The sequence below is a fragment of the Pongo pygmaeus genome, chromosome 8, assembly GCF_028885625.2.
Source record: "Pongo pygmaeus isolate AG05252 chromosome 8, NHGRI_mPonPyg2-v2.0_pri, whole genome shotgun sequence".
NCBI classification, from domain to species: Eukaryota; Metazoa; Chordata; class Mammalia; order Primates; family Hominidae; genus Pongo; species Pongo pygmaeus.
Window position 1 is genome coordinate 32,853,900 of NC_072381.2, and position 19,605 is coordinate 32,873,504.

Below are 19,605 nucleotides of genomic sequence, written 5' to 3' on the forward strand. Positions count from 1 at the left end.
TGATGATTATTATATAAATTTATGTTTCATTTTTAAGATGAATGCTTTATAGAATTTATCTTAAACAGACTTGTGTTAGCCATTGGGAGGAATCATGTCAGGCCCTTCACGATCTTGATTAGACCCTGTCCAAAATCCCCTAGCTTCCTCCTCGTTACCTGTCGAGTAGTATCTTCTGGTGTCCCTTTCCAAGTCATCTGTTGGGAGTAGCCCTACCATCTAGCCTGCCTTTCCCTTCCTCTAGGACACTGATACTTCCTCTAGGAGACAGGGAATTTTGTCCTCTGGGGGACATCTGGTAACGTTTGGAAATATTTTTAGTTGTCACAACTAGAGGCGGGGTGCCAGTCATCTGCTAAACACCCTACCATGCACAGGACAGCCCCCACCGACAACAAATAATTATCTGGCCCAAAAGAGTGACTATTTTTAGAAATATGAAAGCATGTACAAACGAATGTTTGAATAACTACCAATATTTATGGGTTGATTTTTTAAATGCTCAAGGAATATGATGAATAATAACTGAAAAGAAGCACAACATATGTCATGTCACACTGAACCTGTTCACTTGTCAGTCTTCCCCACTACTACGTAAGCTTTGAAGCCAGGGACCATGTTATTTCTTTCTAAACCCAAAGCTTAACAATGCCCAGAACACAGCAGGCTTTTAGGTCTGTTGAACAAACAAACAAACATACAGACATACATTTCTGAGGTGAAATGAGGTGAGAAAAAAACAAATACAAGTTTATGTTACTGATATAGCAATCCAGTGGATAACTGTTTTCCAGAAAACCAGTGGAAGGTATCTGTCCTAGAGGAGAAGAAAAGGCTCACTAGATTTTTGGATGAGACAGCACCAATGTAAAATATTTCTTATAAAGTGGAATTGCATGAAGCCTACGTGCATTTCATTTACTCAATTTTAACCATCCACTCTCTGCCAAAAAAAAAAAAATCAATACGAACCATGAATAATTTTTTAAAAATAGAACTTTGAATAGCGTGGGTGACTGTGCTCAGCGTTCCATCAATGAGTACATGCCCTGGAGTGAGTACAAGATTTGAACCTGCTATTTCCTCAAGCGGCTCTCAAGTTTTTGTACTAAGTGTGAATCTAATTTTTAAAGAACTATATAGATTTCTCCTATAATGTGGCCCCTTAATATAAGCCATTCAAACTCAACTGAAGGAAAAGCTATTCCTTCTAACACCAAAGGAAATACGGGCTCTGCTAGAGATCAGCTTCTGTATAGCATCTTCCTAACGAATATTCAAGAAAAGTTTTCACTTGAGGTGACTGTTGGTTTTTTGGCTTACATTTTAGCCTTAGAATCTTATCCTCAGGTAAGATGTGATTCTGCTGTATAAAGAGAATATATTTTACCTATAACAGATCTAGTTGGTGATTCAGCTAGAATTCAACAAAGCTAGAATTCTTTAACATTCCTTTCAATAATCTCAATTCCAGAGTTAAAGAGCATCTTGTATGTTTCTCTAAATTTTGATATTTATGATTATTGGGTCATAATACATTATACACACTTACATGATTTTTAAATAATCTTACTTCCTTTCACTTAGCCATTCAAATTAGTTCTCGTTCCCTTAAATATGTAGCAATGGGGAAAACAAAACAGTCTGAGGTTTTAAAATTAGCCATAAAATACAAATTAAGAATTGACTGTACAACCAAGCATTTTACCACATCTTTAATCGTTTAGTCTTTACTGAGACTATAAAATGGTGTGGTTATGTTTTTTAAAATTATACCTATCTGAAATGATTATATTAATACTATATCAATAGTAATAAGATGTCATTTGAAAGGTAAAAACTAAAATAGTGATACCCTGTAATTAAAAATTCATTGAGAATTCTAAAATTTCAAATTGGCTAGCTCAGTAAATTTTAAACTATGTTTCGGCTATTGCCACATGGTAACAAAGTAATACAACCTTGGCTGATAAACAGAAATATCTCACCTCCTTTGTCAGTATTAGTTTTAATCATGAGTACTGAATCGTGTAAGATCTTCTACAGTGAAAACTTTAAATTAAAAAAAAAAAGTAACCATCCTGTACTAATGATTATGTACTGGAAGGTACTCATTTAACATCTTTAAATTCAAAATAAGTTTTCATTTCATCTAAATCACATACAAACCTGCCGACCTACAGGATGCTCTGTCTACTGGCTTCATCTGTTCCTGCTACAACCTTCAATCTTTAAGTATCAGTAATTATCAAATAAGTGAACACTATCCAGCTTTCTTCAGATTCTTTTAAAAATGACTTATTAATCTCTTATTGCTTCTCCATTCCTTTTCTTTCATCCATTTTCTTCACTCAATTTGAAATAAAAGTTGAGCCGTAAATAGGAAGAAAGAAACAATTACACAGTCCTCTAGAAATGCATTAACATAAAAGAGCCCCACACGTTTCACCTTGAGCAAAAGGAGAAAGACGTAATTATCCATTTACTTTAAGATATATCAAACCAAAATTTCAACCCTTTCACAGGTCATTTCCACTGGAATGGCTAAACAGGGAGCCAATTAAAAGATAAGTAAAACAAAACAGAAGAAACGATCTAGAATGTTCACATCTGTGCTCAATTCATGTGGATTTTTAGGTTTTCTCATCAGAGAAGCTGAGGACTAATGTGTTCTGTGCCATTTGGGGTTCAGAACCATGTTGCATGGCTGCATTATAAATGTGGATGACTAAAATTTGCTTAAATTTTATAAATGGACTTTTCTTTCATCAAACATAAGATCCATAGGTTTTGTATTAATTTTAAAGAAACCCATTAATTGTAATAAAACATTGGTTACGGTAGAATATGAGGTAGACCAAATACATTTACAATAATTTCATTTTAAATTTTACTTGAGCATTAGCACTTCAAACTCAATTACCAAAAACTTTTAGAAATAGCCAGAGCATGGATTCTAGAGCCAAAAAGCCAAAGTTCTAAACCCATATCTGCCACTTGGTAGCTGTAAGACCTTGAACAAATTATTATATTTAACTGTTTTATACCTCATTTTCTCATCTATGATGGGGGAAGGGCGAAATCAGAGCAATAGCTATCCCAGCGTTAAGGAGACAATATATACACAATCCTCTGCACTGACAACATATGTGGGATACATAATGAGCATTCAAAAAACGTAGCTATTGTATGTCACAAATTATAATTTTTAATGTTTGCATTACAAATAACTGAAGAGTAGAGTAATGATAGTAAGCACTCAAATATATAAAAAGCTTCAAAATCCCACAAGTAATGGTGACATTTCTTTTTCTTTTGAAAGCTGGCTGACAATCCTGACACTGACACCTGAATCACTGATTTGTAACCAATGGTCAGATCACAATTCAAGATACAGCCTGCCATATTACTGCTTATTTTCTGACTAAATATCTGAAATAGCAGAGTCACAAACACAGCAAAGCTTTAACATCCTGAAAATGAATCAAGAAATGTATTTGCTCTATAATGCCCAAGTAATAAGCCCACTTTTCAGTTGAATGGATAAAACAGAATCTGTTGATTTTAATAACACCACTAATTAGACTGTCCTACTTAGTCCCCTTTTTCTCTCATAAGTTAAAATGAATCTTTAAGAAGATTTTATTTATTTTTATTTGCACACTAGCTGTAAATAAAAGGACTCTGGAAATTACCTCCTGAAATTCAGGTACAATACTATTCACATAATTTAAATGTATAAAATCTCCAAAGAGAAGAAATACTTACCCAACTTGTGCTACTTCCTTGAGTTTTGGTAAAAAGTAAAGATGAACCCTGCAACACCGCCCAAGAAGACAACCAGTTCTTTCTGTAATTATAAAGATGACCGATTAAAGCTCCAATCTCGAGTTCTTTCAGCCAAATTCAAAAAATTAAGACCTACTTAGCTCTTATCAATGTTATCTATGATTTACAGCCCTTGTTGACATTTTAATTGTTTTTATTGGGGATAGATAGATACTAATGAAATTTACAGTCATTTTATGGTTCAAACCTGATCATGAAGGCCCCAAAACAAATGAAGTTAATCAGAGAAGTTATCAGAAATAACTATGAATGAATGACGCATGTAATTATGTTCATGTTCACGTGAAATTAATACAGCACTTTGTGATCAAAGACACTAATTTATTTTAAAGTCACACAAATGGAATATTGTATTTGTCAAGAATTCTTACTCACAAGTAAAAATTAGACAAAAATGCTTCCCTCACTCACCTAATTCTTTATACAGACTGTGTTACATTTCTTGGTGATCTGCCTTCCCCTAATTGGGCTGGAGTACTCAGGTAGTAGGTACTAGGTGCATTACAGGCATACAATGAATTGTACACTGATAGACCACATGACATTTAAAAACAAAATGTTTCCTACATTACAAAAGCAACACGTATACGGTACGCAAAAACTCTGAATACAAAAATGTGTAAAGGAAAGGGAATCCCATTTCTTCTTTAATCCATACTCTAGAGGTAACCAATGTTAAGACTTTGGTATAATATGGGGCTTTTAAAGAAACTGTCCACTTATCTACTATCCTATCTCCAGATACGGAGGTATGCCTCACATAGCATATGTATTATCAGTTCACCCATTTAGAACTTTAAAGCTTTTGAATATTACACCCCAGCCAGATTCCCCTCAACTTCTCCCTTATCATATTAGATTTTTATGTAAATGTTTCTCTCTCATAGGAATTGTAAATTATTTGAAAAAAGAAAACAGTTTTTATTTTTTTTTAAATCTACCTCAGGCCTAGCATAGTACTTTTCAAACAGCAGATATGAATCAGTGTTTACAAGTAGGAAAATAAATTAAAATTACCCTATATAAGGACATAGTTGCTAGGAAGATAAATGAATGTCAAATCTGTCTATTGCAGGGATTTATTAAAGCTATCCTTACAGCCAAACATATGGCCAATTTTATAAAAACCTCTAGGCCGGGTGTGGTGGCTCATGCCTGTAATCCCAGCACTTTGGGAGGCCGAGACGGGTGGATCATGAGGTCAGGAGATCGAGACCATCCTGGCTAACGTGGTGAAACCCCGTCTCTACTAAAAATACAAAAAATTAGCCAGGCGTGGTGGCAGGCACCTGCAGTCCCAGCTACTTGGGAGGCTGAGGCAAGAGAATGGCATGAACCCAGGAGGCGGAGCTTGCAGTGAGCCGAGATCGCGCCACTGCACTCCAGCCTGGGCGACAGAGTGAGACTCCGTCTCCCAGAAAAAAAAAAAAAAAACCCTAAAGGAGGTTTATTTTCTGTTTTCAGAATGTAGAATTTAATATCTATCAATAAGACTTACCTTTTTTTAAATTACTTTTTATGTTTACTTGAACTTTATGGATTAAGAGAAGTGAAATAAAGTTAATTACTACTAGTGAAATAAAGTTAATTACTGCTAAGTTTCTATGTTTCCATTTATTTGCTGTATTTTTTTGGTTATGTTTGTTAATGCTACTTTATTTGGTAAATGTTGATTCCTAATAATTACATCTTCACTGTGGACTTCTCCACATGCTTTACCATTTTAAATACTACCTTCGTAATGCTTTATGCTCTCCCCCTAGGATGAACTTTGCTACTGATATCCCTAGTCTTGCTTTACTTTCTATACCTCTGACACAACTTATTGCTTTTTTTTTTTCAACTTTTCTGAATCATCTTTAGGTGTTTCTTTTACATATAAAATTTAGTTAAGTTTTGCTTTTTTATGCTTCAGTCTGAGCACCTTTTTCTTTCAATAGATGAGTAGTCCATTTACATTTACTGACATTGATATTACAGATGGTGCTTTTTCTGTCATCATTATTTCATTTTCCGGATCTGAAGATATTTTGGAAGTATTTTAATTTTTTGTAAATTCATTTTATATTCTCAGTCTTCTATTTCTTTAGATATCATCTACTGACTCCCTACTATGAAAAATACTTAAATTAGCCTATTTCCACTTTAAGTAAGCTTTTTAAGTTCAATTTTCAAAATGAGAAAAACTGTAGAACTAGTAAATATATATCTGAGAACAAATATTGAATATATAAATAGTGAAATAATGATTATTGCCTCAAGGACTAAGCACTTGCGTGACTTAGTTGCAAGGTGAATTAGTCACATTTTTTTTTCCTGGAACCCCATTTTTTCTCCTGAAAGAACAACTGATGTACATACTATAGTTATTCAGACCTGGATATGTGGCAGGCAAACATTATCTTAAAAATAAATGAAGTTTTCAAAGAAAACAAATAATATTATTTATAGACAACAAAAAATTAAAACTTTCAACATGAGGCTGGGCACGGTAGCTCACGCCTGCAATCCTAGCACTCTGGGAGGCCGAGACGGGTGGATCACCTAAGGTCAGGAGTTCAAGACCAGCCTGGTCAAAATGGTGAAACCCCATCTCTACTAAAAATACAAAAATTAGCCGGACGTAGTGGCACATGCCTGTAATCCCAGCTACTTGGGAGGCTGAAGCAGGAGAATTGCTTGAACCTGGGAGGCGGAGGTTGCAGTGACCCAAGATCGCACCACTGCACTCCAGCCTGGGCGACAGAGCAAGACTCTGTCTCAAAAACAACAACAACAAAACTTTCAACATGAATGAACCTCAAGGACATCATGCCAAGCAAAATAAACCAGTCACAAAAATCATACATGTAACATATCATTCCACCAATACAAAATATCTAAGGTAGTCAAAATCACAGAAACAGCAGAAAGGTTACCAAGGGCTGGGGGATGGAGGAAGAGGGAATTAGTAGGTATAGAGTTTCAGCGTTATGAGATGAAAAAGTTTTAGAGATCTGTTGCACAACAATGTGAATATACTTAACACCACTGAGGTGTACACTTAAAAATGGTTAAGATAGCAAACTTACGTATTTTTTTAACCACCATAAAAAAAATTGAAGCTTTAAAACAGAAAGTAGAATTTTGGAACACCTGGCATCTGCTACAATGGATTTGACAACTTCCCAATACTTTTCTGACAGTACTGATGTGTGATTCTTTGATATTATAAAATAAAATGTGTAAACATTTGAGAAATGAGCAAAGTTAGTGAACTAGTATTTTACAAATGACCTACAAGATATTATAAAATTAAGCACGGGCAAAGATTCACTCAGGTGCAACAAAGACCAACGGCTTTTAATGTAACTGAGTATGAACCGTTCACTGGCAGTTTTTCAGAGTCTTCACTACAACTAACCCTCAACAAACTACCATTTGTAGAGTTTCGGAGCAGCAGGAAAATACACAATTATCTGAACATATCCTAAAACATTCCTCCATTTTCCACCTTCAGCTGTGAAAAGGATTTTTTTCACATACTTCAAACAAAATAATATGTCACAACAGACTGCAAGCAGAGATGAAAATTCATCTGTTTTCCACTAAGCCAAATACTAAAGATTTACAAAAAATGTAAAACAATGCCTCTCTTCTCATGGAAGTTTTTTGTCTTAGAAAACATAGTTTTTCTTCAAAAAAAATTTGTGTCAATTTATAATAGGTATTTAAAAAAAAAATTATCCTTAAAATTTGTTTTAATTTCTCACAGTATCTGTAGATATAACCTATAAGGTTATAGATATAGACCAAGGCTCTTTAGAATATTCAGTAATTTTTAAGCATTTAAAGGAGTCTTCAGACCAAAAAGTTTAAGAACCACTAATACATAGGAAATTAAAGATTTTGCTCAACTCTATGTAAATAAATTTGAGGATGATGGAATAGATGACTTCCTTAGGCAAATATAAATTGAAAAAAGTATTCCAAAAGCAGAAAACCTAAAAGGCTACTATCATAGGAAAAACAACAAAAGCAAAGAAAGTAGCCCAAGAGCTATCTGCACTACATATTCCCAAAATGGAGAAAGAAAAATAAAGACTCAATTCACAACTGAATTCTACCAAAGAACAGTTTAAGGGATACATAATTGTAGTATTTATAAAGCTATTTCAGAGCACTTAAAAAAAAATCTAACTGCCAAAGTCTGACAAAAAATAGTTCCATGAAAGCAAACCCAAAAAACTCAATTACATGTAAATTTAAAACTCTTTAAATGCAACTTATACTGCACAGAGTTAATTTCCTTAAATCACTAGGAGGTACTACACATTAACCAAAAAATCCAACAATCCAATAGAAAAACAGACAAAGGGTATAAAGAGACAATTCAACAAAAAGGAAATACCAACAGTTTATGATACTGTAACCTATTAAAAAGGAATGCAAATAAAAATATCATTTTCTCTCTTCTCTCTCCTGGCAAAAAATCAAAGAATTTAACAACATACTAAACTGGCGAAAGGTATTCAGGAATGCACGGCTACTGGAGGCAGAAACGGATTCAATATCTTACAGTGCAATTTGGAAAACTGTCAAAATGACTTTGCAAGTGGCCCAGCAATTCCACTTTTTGTAAAATTTATTTTATGGGCAGATTTGCATACTTGCAAAATGAGTCATGCAAGATGCTAAATGTAATATTACATGTACTAGCAAAAATGATAAACAACTGACATGTCTACCAATAGACAAGTGTAGTTTAAAACTTGCAAATAAATAATGGGTAAATAAACTATATAGTACAGCCAAACAATATACAACGATGCAGTAGATTAAAAACAATGTGGCAGCTCTACAAGCAAGAAGTAAAACCATCTCCAAGATAAACTGTGAAAAGATTATGTTTAGAAAATTAATTTCTATACATACAAACATATACATATATATCCTATCTCTGGAGGAAAGCACTAGAATTCAGGAGACTTAACACTGGTTGCCTCTGGGGAGGGGAAGTAATGCTGGCTGGGGGATTGACTTTTCACTCAATACTTAGTCTACCTTTGTTTTTTTACCATGTGCATTTATTGCTTACTGAAAAAAAAATATTAAAGCAAATGAATCCTCAGAACCCTCTGCCTCATTACCTCTTAACTTAGTATTACTTAGGAAATATGTCAAGACAAAGGAACATTTTCATAAATCTCATGACAATCTTACATATATGATTACATAGAAAACAAATGGTGAGAGATTCTTCAGAACCTATTGTTTATACTAAAATAATTATATTGAGAATTTTTAATTTATTTCAATCAGATGAATCACGTAAGAACATTAATGACTTGTGTACTTACCGAACCTTTTTCCCATTTTCAGCAATTTTTGTTACATTTAATAATCCATATTTCTCTTGATCCTATGGAACAGAGTAATACTGTTTATACATCACTTACATAGATAATGAGGTCCAAGTTCTTACATATGACTGAACCAACATGGTCTCATTCTCTAAAAATTAGCTTAAAAGAAAAGATTAGTCAATGTGTAACATGCGTAGTTCTAGAATACATTAAGAATATAACTTTCCTAATACTTTTGTAGTTTTTTTCTTAATTTTATAATTAAACACTTCCTTTTCTCCTTAAGTCACAGCAGCTATTAGATACTTTGCTATCAAATTAGATTTCCATATGAACAAAGCAGCACTGAAAAATAATTTATGTCTTTCTATTCAAAGAAAGGAATACAATGCTATAAGGATAAATTCTACAAAAAAAGGAATGATTTACTTTGCTGTTATTTTACAACTATATAATCTGAAAATTATTCAATATACTAACTCACTTTGTCAAAATGTAAAAATAGGGAGACCAAATACAGTGTCTGTAACTGGTATCATGTATAGAACTTGCCTTAATGTAGCATAAAAAATTCAGCACGTGCTTCATTAAGCATATTATCAGATTGTGAGTTCCTCTCTAGACAAACTAGATTTATTAGCCAGCTGATGTCAAAAACAGTGACACAAGCTTTATCATCGAACCCTATGAAGGCAAAAGCCATTGTACTAAAGTTAATGTTATCTTAAAATTCTTCCAGATGGAAATCAAGAAGCCCTTTCTCACTGCTTTAGTTTCCTAGAAGCAAATGAATTTAATTAAAATGAGCTGAGTCCATAGTAATCATTCAACATTACTAAGCATTATCTGTACATGAGACAATAGTCAATTTTAATTCACCTAAAGCACTCATACACACGCACTCTCTCTCTCACAAGGAAGAAATATCCCCAATTATATTTAACTGATTACTCTGCTATATTTTCTCAATGTACTTTAATCAGAAAATATACATTTTTCTGCATGAGAGATAAACATAATACTGAGTATTTTTTTTTACCAATGTCTGAAAGTTTCATCTGGTCTGGTAAAAACTGACATCTGTAGACAAAACTGACAAACTGTTATGTCAATTTACATTTCTGGTACACTGGAGACTTGGGAAAGAGCCCATATGAAGTTTTATTGTAATTTTTTCATAAAGCATAGCTTAAAGCTCCTTAGATACGCGTTTGATATTTTTCGTAAGAACTATGTTGCTCCTCAACAAAAACATTAATAACACAATTGTGAGTATGTGTGAGATTGTTTTTTTTTTCTTTTTCTCATAAACCCTCATGTTGAGAGCTGACTTTCAACAGATCACAGCAAGGCAGCTGCATAAGATGTTAAATAAGAACATTTTTAATTTGCTGCCTGCACCCCTCAAAAGCAAGGAGAAAACAAATTTTTCAATCATATGGGAACTAAGTAACAACATTAATCTGAGTGGATGGGCACTGATTACTTAAGCTAAGGAACTCAGCAATTGGAAAGGCAGAGAGGTGGGAATTAAGCCCATTTAAAAAATGCCACAGCTGAATTTGTGTTATTAAAAAAAAAAAAAAAAAAAGCAGAGGCAGGAAGGAAACACAGGCATCAAAACAGGAAGAAAAATGGATGGCATAGCAGTAGTGACAGACAGCCTAAGCCTAAGGATGAGAGGGAGAGTCTAGATCAGGGATTCTCACCCAAATCAATGGATGGACTGAGCATGTATATATGCATCGCTCAAAGAAAAGGTCCAGTCCAGAACTTTCACCAAATGGTCACAGGGATCAAGACCCAAGTACTAATGCTCTAAGTATTAATCACTCTAACTTGAACATAAAGAACAAAATTTGCTACACCCAAAACGTACAAATACAAAGAACAATTCCCATACAATGTGATACGTGCTATGAGAAAGCTATGCCTAACTCAACCTGGGAGAGAAAGAAATCAGACAGCATCCTGGGGAACTTGACACTTGAACTAAGGAACAGGAGTCAGCTAGACTGAAAGAGCAGGAGCTAAAAACAACCAACAGTGAAAGGCACAGGGGCTAAAGACAGCATTTCATATTTGAAGGGCTTTAAATTCCCCCAAAGTATTGGGCGAGGTGGAGAAGTGGCAAGAAATGAGGTAGCAGAAAGAATGCACTAAGAAAGGGTAGCATGACCAGGAACCAACTAGAATACTATTTTAATCATTACTTTAAGAGAAGATAAAGACCTGAATGTGGTGGCAATGACAGAGAAGAGGGGCCCAATTTGACAGATTCAGAAGACAAAATTGACAGGGATTTTTGCTAGGGTGAGAGCAAAGATCTTGGGGAAACTGTGAAGCTTGAACAACTGGGTAGCTGGTAATATCTCCACTTCAATGTTACTTTAGGGCTTTTCCTGACCACTTTTAAGTCAACTTCCCACTATTTATGACTGCCTCAGTTTGTTTGCCTCATTGTACTTACTACAGACTAAATGTTTGTGTCCCCCAAAATTTGTATGTTGAAATCTAATCTCAAATGTAATGATACCTGGAGGTGGGGCCTTTGGGAGATGATCAGGTAATGAAGGCGAAGCCCACATGAATGTAATTAGTGCCCTTATAAAAGGGAACTCTTGTTATTTCTGCCATGTGAGGACACAGCAAAAAGGAACCATCTATGAATCAGGAAGGTGCCCTCACCAGACAGTGAATTTATCAATGCCTTGATCTTGGACTCCTCAGCCACCAGAACTGTGAGAAATAAATTTCTGTTGTTTATAAGCCACTCAGTTTATATTTTTGCTATACTTAGCCCCAATGGACTAAGACACCCTTAATGCAAAGTACAATTGTGTATTTTTTATTACTTTTATTACTTCATTATCCACTCCATTAGGCCGTAAGTTGGAACCACATCTGTTATGTTCATCAATAACCAGTGCCTAGTACTGTATCAAGCATGTAGTTGGTATTCAATACATATATGATGAAGTAATTTACCAATAAATTAACAGTACTATAACAAGAAAGAAATATGAGTGTCAATAACAGAGAAAATAAAGCTTTAACTTTTAAATATCTAAGTTTTTGAATTTTACATAAAAATAAATAGGCAGATGGGTCATATAGGTTTGGATACACAGGTAAGAGTTAAGAAAAACATTTAAGGCAGGGCACGGTGGCTCACACCTGTAATCTCAGCACTTTGGGAGGCCAACGCAGGTGGATCACGAGGTCAGGAGTTCAAGACTAGTCTGGCTAAGATGGTAAAACCCCATCTCTACTAAAAATACAAAAATTAGCTGGGCATGGTGGCAGATGCCTGTAATCCCAGCTACTTGGGAGGCTGAGACACAGAATTGCTTGAATGTGGGAGGCGGAGGTTGCAGTGAGCCGAGATAGCGCCACTGCACTCCAGCCTGGGCGACAGAGAGAGACTCCATCTCAAAAAAAAAAAAAAAAAAGAAAAAAAAAAATTTAAACAGATTTTTATTTCATACTATTTAGTATACTTTCTCTACATAATATGTGTCAAAATCAACCAATGTTTTTGTGTTGCTAACTAAGAAAGCTTCATAAAATATATCTTAAGTCCCATAAAATATATACAAACTTATACATGAATATTTGTTGGTCTAAGTATTTGATACTCTAAAAGAAACTTTATATTAAAAATAAGCAGGAATGCTTTAATAAGGACTAGCAAATTATGGTTAAATTGAGTAACAATATTATGCTATCCTAATAGGCAAGAAAACAATAAACTTCAAATTCTACTAGGTAATCTGGGAAAAATTTCACAGGTTCATAATTACCTTGCGGGCTCCACAGTTTCTAATCGATGTTGCATTCTTTTAGTAAAGTAGGTACTTCTCAATTTAGGCTAACAAGTGTGATATACCAAAATCAATACACCTGATCAAAATCCTTATCTTCAGTTAACTGTGTAATAATGAGATTTTTAAAATATAGAATAAGTAAACTTGCACAACTGTACCTACAGCATTGAAAAAACACCACTGTAATGAAACATCCAGAATGGGTAAATCCATACATAGAAACAGAATGCAGGCTAGTGGTTATCAAGGGCAGGGGACTGGGGAGGGTGAAATGGGGAGTGACTTTTAATCGGTATGGGTTTTATTTTGGGGTGATGAAATGTCCTATAACAGAGGTGATAGCTACACAGATTGTAAATATATTAAATGCTACTGAATTGTACCCTTTAAAATGGTTACTGGTTAATTTTATGTTACATAAGTTTTATCTCAATAAAAATAAATTTTTTAAAGAGTCAATGGTTATAAAAAGAATTAAACATTCATGTTTTTTAAAAAGGCCTTAGAATAGTAATATTCAATGAAAAAAAAAGCAACTTGTCCATTAATACTCCAAATCATTAAATTTTAAAATGTCTTTTTCTCTAAACTGATTAATGCATATTAATACCATAAGTGGACATACAACATCAAAGCTCAAGTTTCTGAAATGCATATTCTAAAACTTTACTCAGTATTCAGTAATTGGGAATTTTAAAATGCATATTCTCATAGGTACATTGGGACATAAAATGAATAGCTTCTAAGATCAGCCCACAAAAACCTATTTAATCCATATTATAGTCAAATTGTAGAAAAATATATTATTAACTTTTTAAAAATGTATATACTGCCTATTTCAAGCAGATTTAAAGGGACTACAAAAAGTAACAATCATTTAAAAATTAGAAAAGAAGAAAAAGTTAACATGTTTAAAATTTATATTAAGGGATGAAATTTTAAATCTGGTTTGATTAAAGGAGATAGATGAGCAATCTGCAGGGATTTTTAAGGTGACATTAAGGAACTAAAAATGATGATGGTATCATTTCTACTTCTAAATTTGTAGCTTCCTTCTCTCTTATCACTAAGCCTTTATACCAATCAGATTTTAACTTGCAAAGAAAGAGGGAAATAGCTCCCTGTAGTAACTGGGTAAGAGTGAGAAAGAAAGGCAACACTACCAGAAGCCATGCAAGCACAGAGGAGGAACCAGAGGGCACAGGGAGTGAAGAGATGTCACAGAGGGCAGAAACCTCCATGGGAGGGCACGACAGCATGGACAGAGCATTCAGGAAAAAAGGAATGCCACCTGGTGATGGAAAAACAGAACCACCTCTGGTAGAATTAACACGGCGGTTTGTTTTTTTCACCTAAAGGTAAAAAAAGATTGAAACAGAAGAAACACTGGTGAGGCAGTTCCCTGTGATGGCCATCAGAGGGTACTGTGAGTCCGGCATGGTCTAGCTGCTGTCAAACTTCAGAAAATGGATAAATGGGTGGTGAAATAATTTGAAAACAGTCCCTGTAACTGCATGTGGAACATTTAAAAATTCTTGTTTCTAGGATTACTTAGGAATTCTCTTTTAACAAAATGAAAATAATGTATAAAAGATCTTTGTGGGAACTGTGCATTACCTACATTTAAAATAGTTTTAAAGGGTATCCTACTTTTCTAGATGGACAGATTAAGAGTACTGTAGTAACAGTGCCTTAGATTCATATGGCAATTCTTGCCAAAACCACCAAAATCATGTTCACTTTTATCGTTATGTAATGTTTATGTACCCAGTACTGTGCAAATAATGCAAAAGATAAGTAGATGCATGTAGTCTCTATCTGTCCTCTATTTAAACTTCTTTTAGGAATTTAAAACCTGGTAGGGAGACTAGAGGTACATATAATAACTTGCACTTATTCAATGCAATTAGTGACTTGAGAGTTCAGATAAAGAAGAGAACATTATTCTGCTACGTTAGTCTGATAAAGCTTTCTGGAAGGGTCCATCTTGATGGAGGTATAGGATTTAACTATGTATAGAAAAAGCAAGGCCCACTCTAGGCAGGGGTACTGCCTAAGCCAACATCAGAACGAAACGTGTACAACCCCCGATTAGTGCCAAAAAGACCAGATTGCACTAGGGAATGGAGAGTTAGAAAAATGAAACAGTATCTGTGAAAATCTTTATCTCTAAGAAATCTGAAGTATCCTAATAAATAACAGTGTATCATAATTTCATAAACCAGAGAAGCCATAATAAAATTTTGTCTTTTAAAAAGCTTTAAGGTTTCATTTATTTATTCAACAAATATTTACTGAGCAGCTATTATATGGCACTGTGGAAGGTACTGGGGTAACTCTGTTCCTGCTCTAATGAAGATTTACTCTGTCTGGTAGGGAAGACAGACATTAATAGAGAGTTGGAGGTTCCTATAAGAAATAAATAATGACAAGTTATTTTATGTAATCGAATAATATATAGTCAAATACTATGAAGAGTATTATAGGAAAACTGCCTAACCTAGAGAATTAGAATGAAATTCTCTGAGGAAATAAAGTTCAAACTAAGCCCTGATGAATGAATAGAAGCTAACCAGGCAAAGATGTCGGGGAGAATGTTTCAGCATGCAGAGGAAATGACATACGCAAGGACCCTGAGCTGAAAGGCAGGCTCCTTTGAGGAACTGAGAGAAGGGTGGTGTGGTAGGACAACAAGCAAGAAGGGAAAAGGAAATATAAGATGAGGTGGTGGAGGCACTCAGGAGCCTGAGCATGCACAGCCTTGTCACGCTCATTAAGAATTTTAGGGCTTCATTCTACAAGAAAACAGGCTGGGTGTGGTAGCTCACATCTGTAATCCCAGCACTTTTGGAGGCCAAGGCAGGCCTATCACTTGAGGCCAGGAGTTCGAGACCAGCCTGGGCAACAAAGCAAGACCCCTTATCTCCATAAAAATTTTTAAAAAATTAGCCAAGCAGGCCAGGCACAGTGGCTCATGCCTGTAATCCCAGCACTTTGGGAGGCCGAGGTTGGTGGATCACTTGAGGGCAGGAGTTCGAGACCAGCCTGGTCAACATAGTGAAACCCTGTCTCTACTAAAAATACAAAAAATTAGCCAGATGTTGTGGCACATGCCTGTGATCCCAGCTACTCGGCAGGCTGAGACAGAAGAATCACTTGAACCCGGGAGGTGGAGGCTGCAGTGAGCCGAGATCATGCCATTGCACTCCAGCCTGGGCAACAGAATGAGGCTCCATCTCAAAAAAAAAAAAAATTGTAGCAGAGCATGCTGGTGCATGCCTGTGGTCCCAGCTACTAGGGAGGCTGAGACTGGAGAATTACCTAAGCCTGGTGGGGGAGGGGCAGGCGGTTGAGGCTGCAGTGAGCTATGATGGTTCTACTACACTCCAGGCTGGACAACAGAGCGCAACCATGTCTCTATTTAAAAAACAACGATAACAAAAAAAAAAAACCCAGAAGCCATTGAAGGGGAATAGCATGATCAGCAACAGATAGAAAAGACTGGGAGTGAGTATAAATACAGAAATTAAGTAAAATTTCATCAGAGTTAAGACAGGTATCTTAACAGAAGTCACATGGAGGTTTTCCAGTTTAGGAGAACTTACAGTTAAGCTATATTATTTCCAATATTCATCTGGCACAGACTTGGCAATATATTTTACAGCATAGAAAATGAAGGTGTCTATGCCTATTAAGAAGGAGAGGATTGCTTCTTACCTTTGGACTGCTGGCCTGAGGGAAAAAAGAGTAAAGTATAATGTCATAGTATTGTCTGGGAATTTTATATTTATTTTTAAAAACAAATATAAGTTCATCACTTAAAAATATGGTATATAATTTAATCATGTAAGATACCATATTTTAAACAAAAGGGGGACTTTTAAATCAATAAAATCTGATTGTTAAACTTATTTTGATTGTGATTTTTTAGAAAAACCAATGAAATTTTAATAGAAGCCCATTTAAACATTACATTAAGAGTAAATTAACTTGCTAAAATTGATTGAAATAACTGGACTACATTATAAGATATGCTTCTATCATACTAACTGTATCTTGGTGCTTTGGTGAGGAGGGAGAAGACTCATTTTCAGGAAAGCAGGGTTTTGAGGCAGTTGGAGATTCCTACAAGAAATAAGTAATGAAAAAAGTTACTCTATTTTATATAATTATATTTCTGCCTCTACTCACAGCGGGAGAGCTTAGTAAGAGAGAATAACAAATTTTTTCCTCGTTATTTTCGTTCTATATTCAGCTCCAAGCTAATAAGGTAATGATTTTAAAACTACAAACGTTATTAAAAGTTTATAAAATATGGCGCTTTTTATAGCAATTATAGTTAAATTTAAATAATGCATATGGAATTACTCAAAAGAAATGACACATGCTGCCTTAAAATCATGATGTTATGTCAGTTTGAATTAACTATATTTAAAATAAGTAAAACCTAAACACTTCTGGATAAATATGTTATAATCATGATACTAACTTGCTCTTGGTATGGTAAGTATAAACACCCAGGATTAGGCAAGGTCACAGAAATAACTTGGCAAATGCCAGAATGAGAATTTAATTTTAGTCAAAAGCTACATAAGACATTAAATTGCTATTAGTATTCAAGGTAATTTATAGAAAACTTTCCAAAAATTAGAAATAAGATATTTTAAATTCAAGAAAGAAACCTAAGATTTAAATATTAATAACTCCCCAGAAAAAAAAAGTTTTAATGTCTAAGCCTACAAGAGTATCATAAGAGCAAACCAATAACGTGTTTTTTTTTAAGCAGTCTGCTTTGTCAATATTAAAACACAGAATATGATTTCTATTACAGATGTTGATAGGACTATTCATGGAGGGTAAGACTGAAAAACTTTTTTTTGGTAGCAATAGCCCACCTCCACTAAAATTTTCTCCATTTCCTTAGATGTTTTGAGTAATTTCAGAAAAAGAGAATTTTTTAAATCATACACCATTACCTATTATTAATTTTTTCTATCAAACCAAAAATTTCCTTTGAACATTAATCTCCACGTAGGTATCATTCTAGTTTTCTATGTCTATAAAGCTGGAGAAGGTGCTGTCAACCAACCTGGGAATTTGTTTTAAGTAACACTTGCAAAAAACCATTAACTCAACATTTATTCATTTGGAAAAATGTCTTTGGGTTTACATCCCACACAATTTGTAAATACAGAAACTAGTAGCAGTGAAAGTTTACATGGAAGCCCTTGAAGACACAAGTTTATAAATCAAACAAGGCACTATTAATGGAGAAAATATTAAAATCACATTGAATAAAAAACTTCAAAAAAATTTAACTTAAGATCAAAATCTCACTTATTTTTTTCTGACAACTTCAGATCAATTTTTGATTCCTAAGACTGTCTGATAGTAAAACAGTATGAGAAAGATGGAAGATCTGATGATCCATAAAGTAGAAAACAAGTAACTGAATAAAATGATAATTATATTTTTCATAGCACATTCAGTCCCACAGAAATAAAAACCACAAATAGAGTAATAATGTATGTACAATTATAACTATTATAAATAAGAAATAATTTTACATGTATACATTTATCTACACTTAGATATATGCATATAAATATACATCTTATGTATCTATGAATAGTTTTAGTAAAAATAGAATAAAAAGGCAGAAACAGATGCATTCACACATACACACACACACAGACATACATACACCTACCCTTCCAAGGTTATCTGTAAACTGAATTAGGACCTGTCATCACAACAACATTTGCTATACAATAATAGATGGTCCTTGACTTATGATTGTCCAACTTTAAGGTGATGGGAAAGTGATAGGCATTCACTAGAAAACATACTTGAAATTTTGATCTTTTCCTGGGCTAACAATATTCAATATGACACTCTCTCATGATGCTGCACAGAGGCATCTAGCCCCAGCTTCCAGTCAGCCACCTGATTACCAGGGTAAACAGATTACAAAGGTAAATAATTGATATTCTACAGTGTACCATGTTACTGAATGATTTTGCCCAACTGTAGGTTAATGTAAATGCTCAGAGCACATTTAAGGTAGGCTAGGCTAAGCCATGATGTACAGTGGGTTAGGTGTATTACATGCATTTCACCTTGTAGTATTTTCAACTTACGTGGGTTTACTGGGACATAACCTTACCCTAAGTTGCAGAGCATCTGTATTAGGTTGCTGTGATTACAATTCAGGTTATACACACTTCATCCCTTATCACATATTAGCTAGTTTGTTCTGGTAGTCAGTCTCTTTTTCAAAACCTAAAAAACTGCCTTATGTTAAGAGACTTATGCATCTGTTTGCAAAGGGTAAGGTAGGGGGTAAAAAAGACATTTCTACCAAAAATAAGTAAATCTCTAATCGCAAAAAAAATCATATTCTTGCAACTCTGGGACAATGAGATGAAAGCATGCAAGTTGTTTAAAGCAATAGATTGAAAATTAATTTTAAAAAACGAATTGAGAGATTAAAAAGAAGATTGACATTTTATGATGTCAAAAAAAGGAAAAAGGAGTAAGATATTTTAAGCATAAATTATCAAAATAATCATCCTATTTGTTCC

At 34.3% G+C, this 19,605-nt stretch overlaps 1 protein-coding gene across 6 annotated transcripts in view; it reads right to left on the reverse strand.

Moving 5' to 3' along the window:
- Window positions 1-19,605, reverse strand: part of ARHGAP12 (Rho GTPase activating protein 12) — a 128,288-nt gene that overhangs the window by 16,255 nt on the left and 92,428 nt on the right. For 2 of the 6 annotated variants that reach the window (XM_054437149.2, XM_054437145.2), the window contains 4 exons: window positions 17,072-17,146; window positions 16,739-16,753; window positions 9,189-9,250; window positions 3,769-3,850 (listed from right to left, as the gene is read on the reverse strand). In XM_054437149.2, the coding sequence (XP_054293124.1) occupies window positions 3,769-3,850; window positions 9,189-9,250; window positions 16,739-16,753; window positions 17,072-17,146 (234 nt within the window). The remainder of the gene's footprint in view (window positions 1-3,768; window positions 3,851-9,188; window positions 9,251-16,738; window positions 16,754-17,071; window positions 17,147-19,605) is intronic. The other 4 variants (XM_054437150.2, XM_054437146.2, XM_054437151.2 and 1 more) reach the window with 2 other exon arrangements.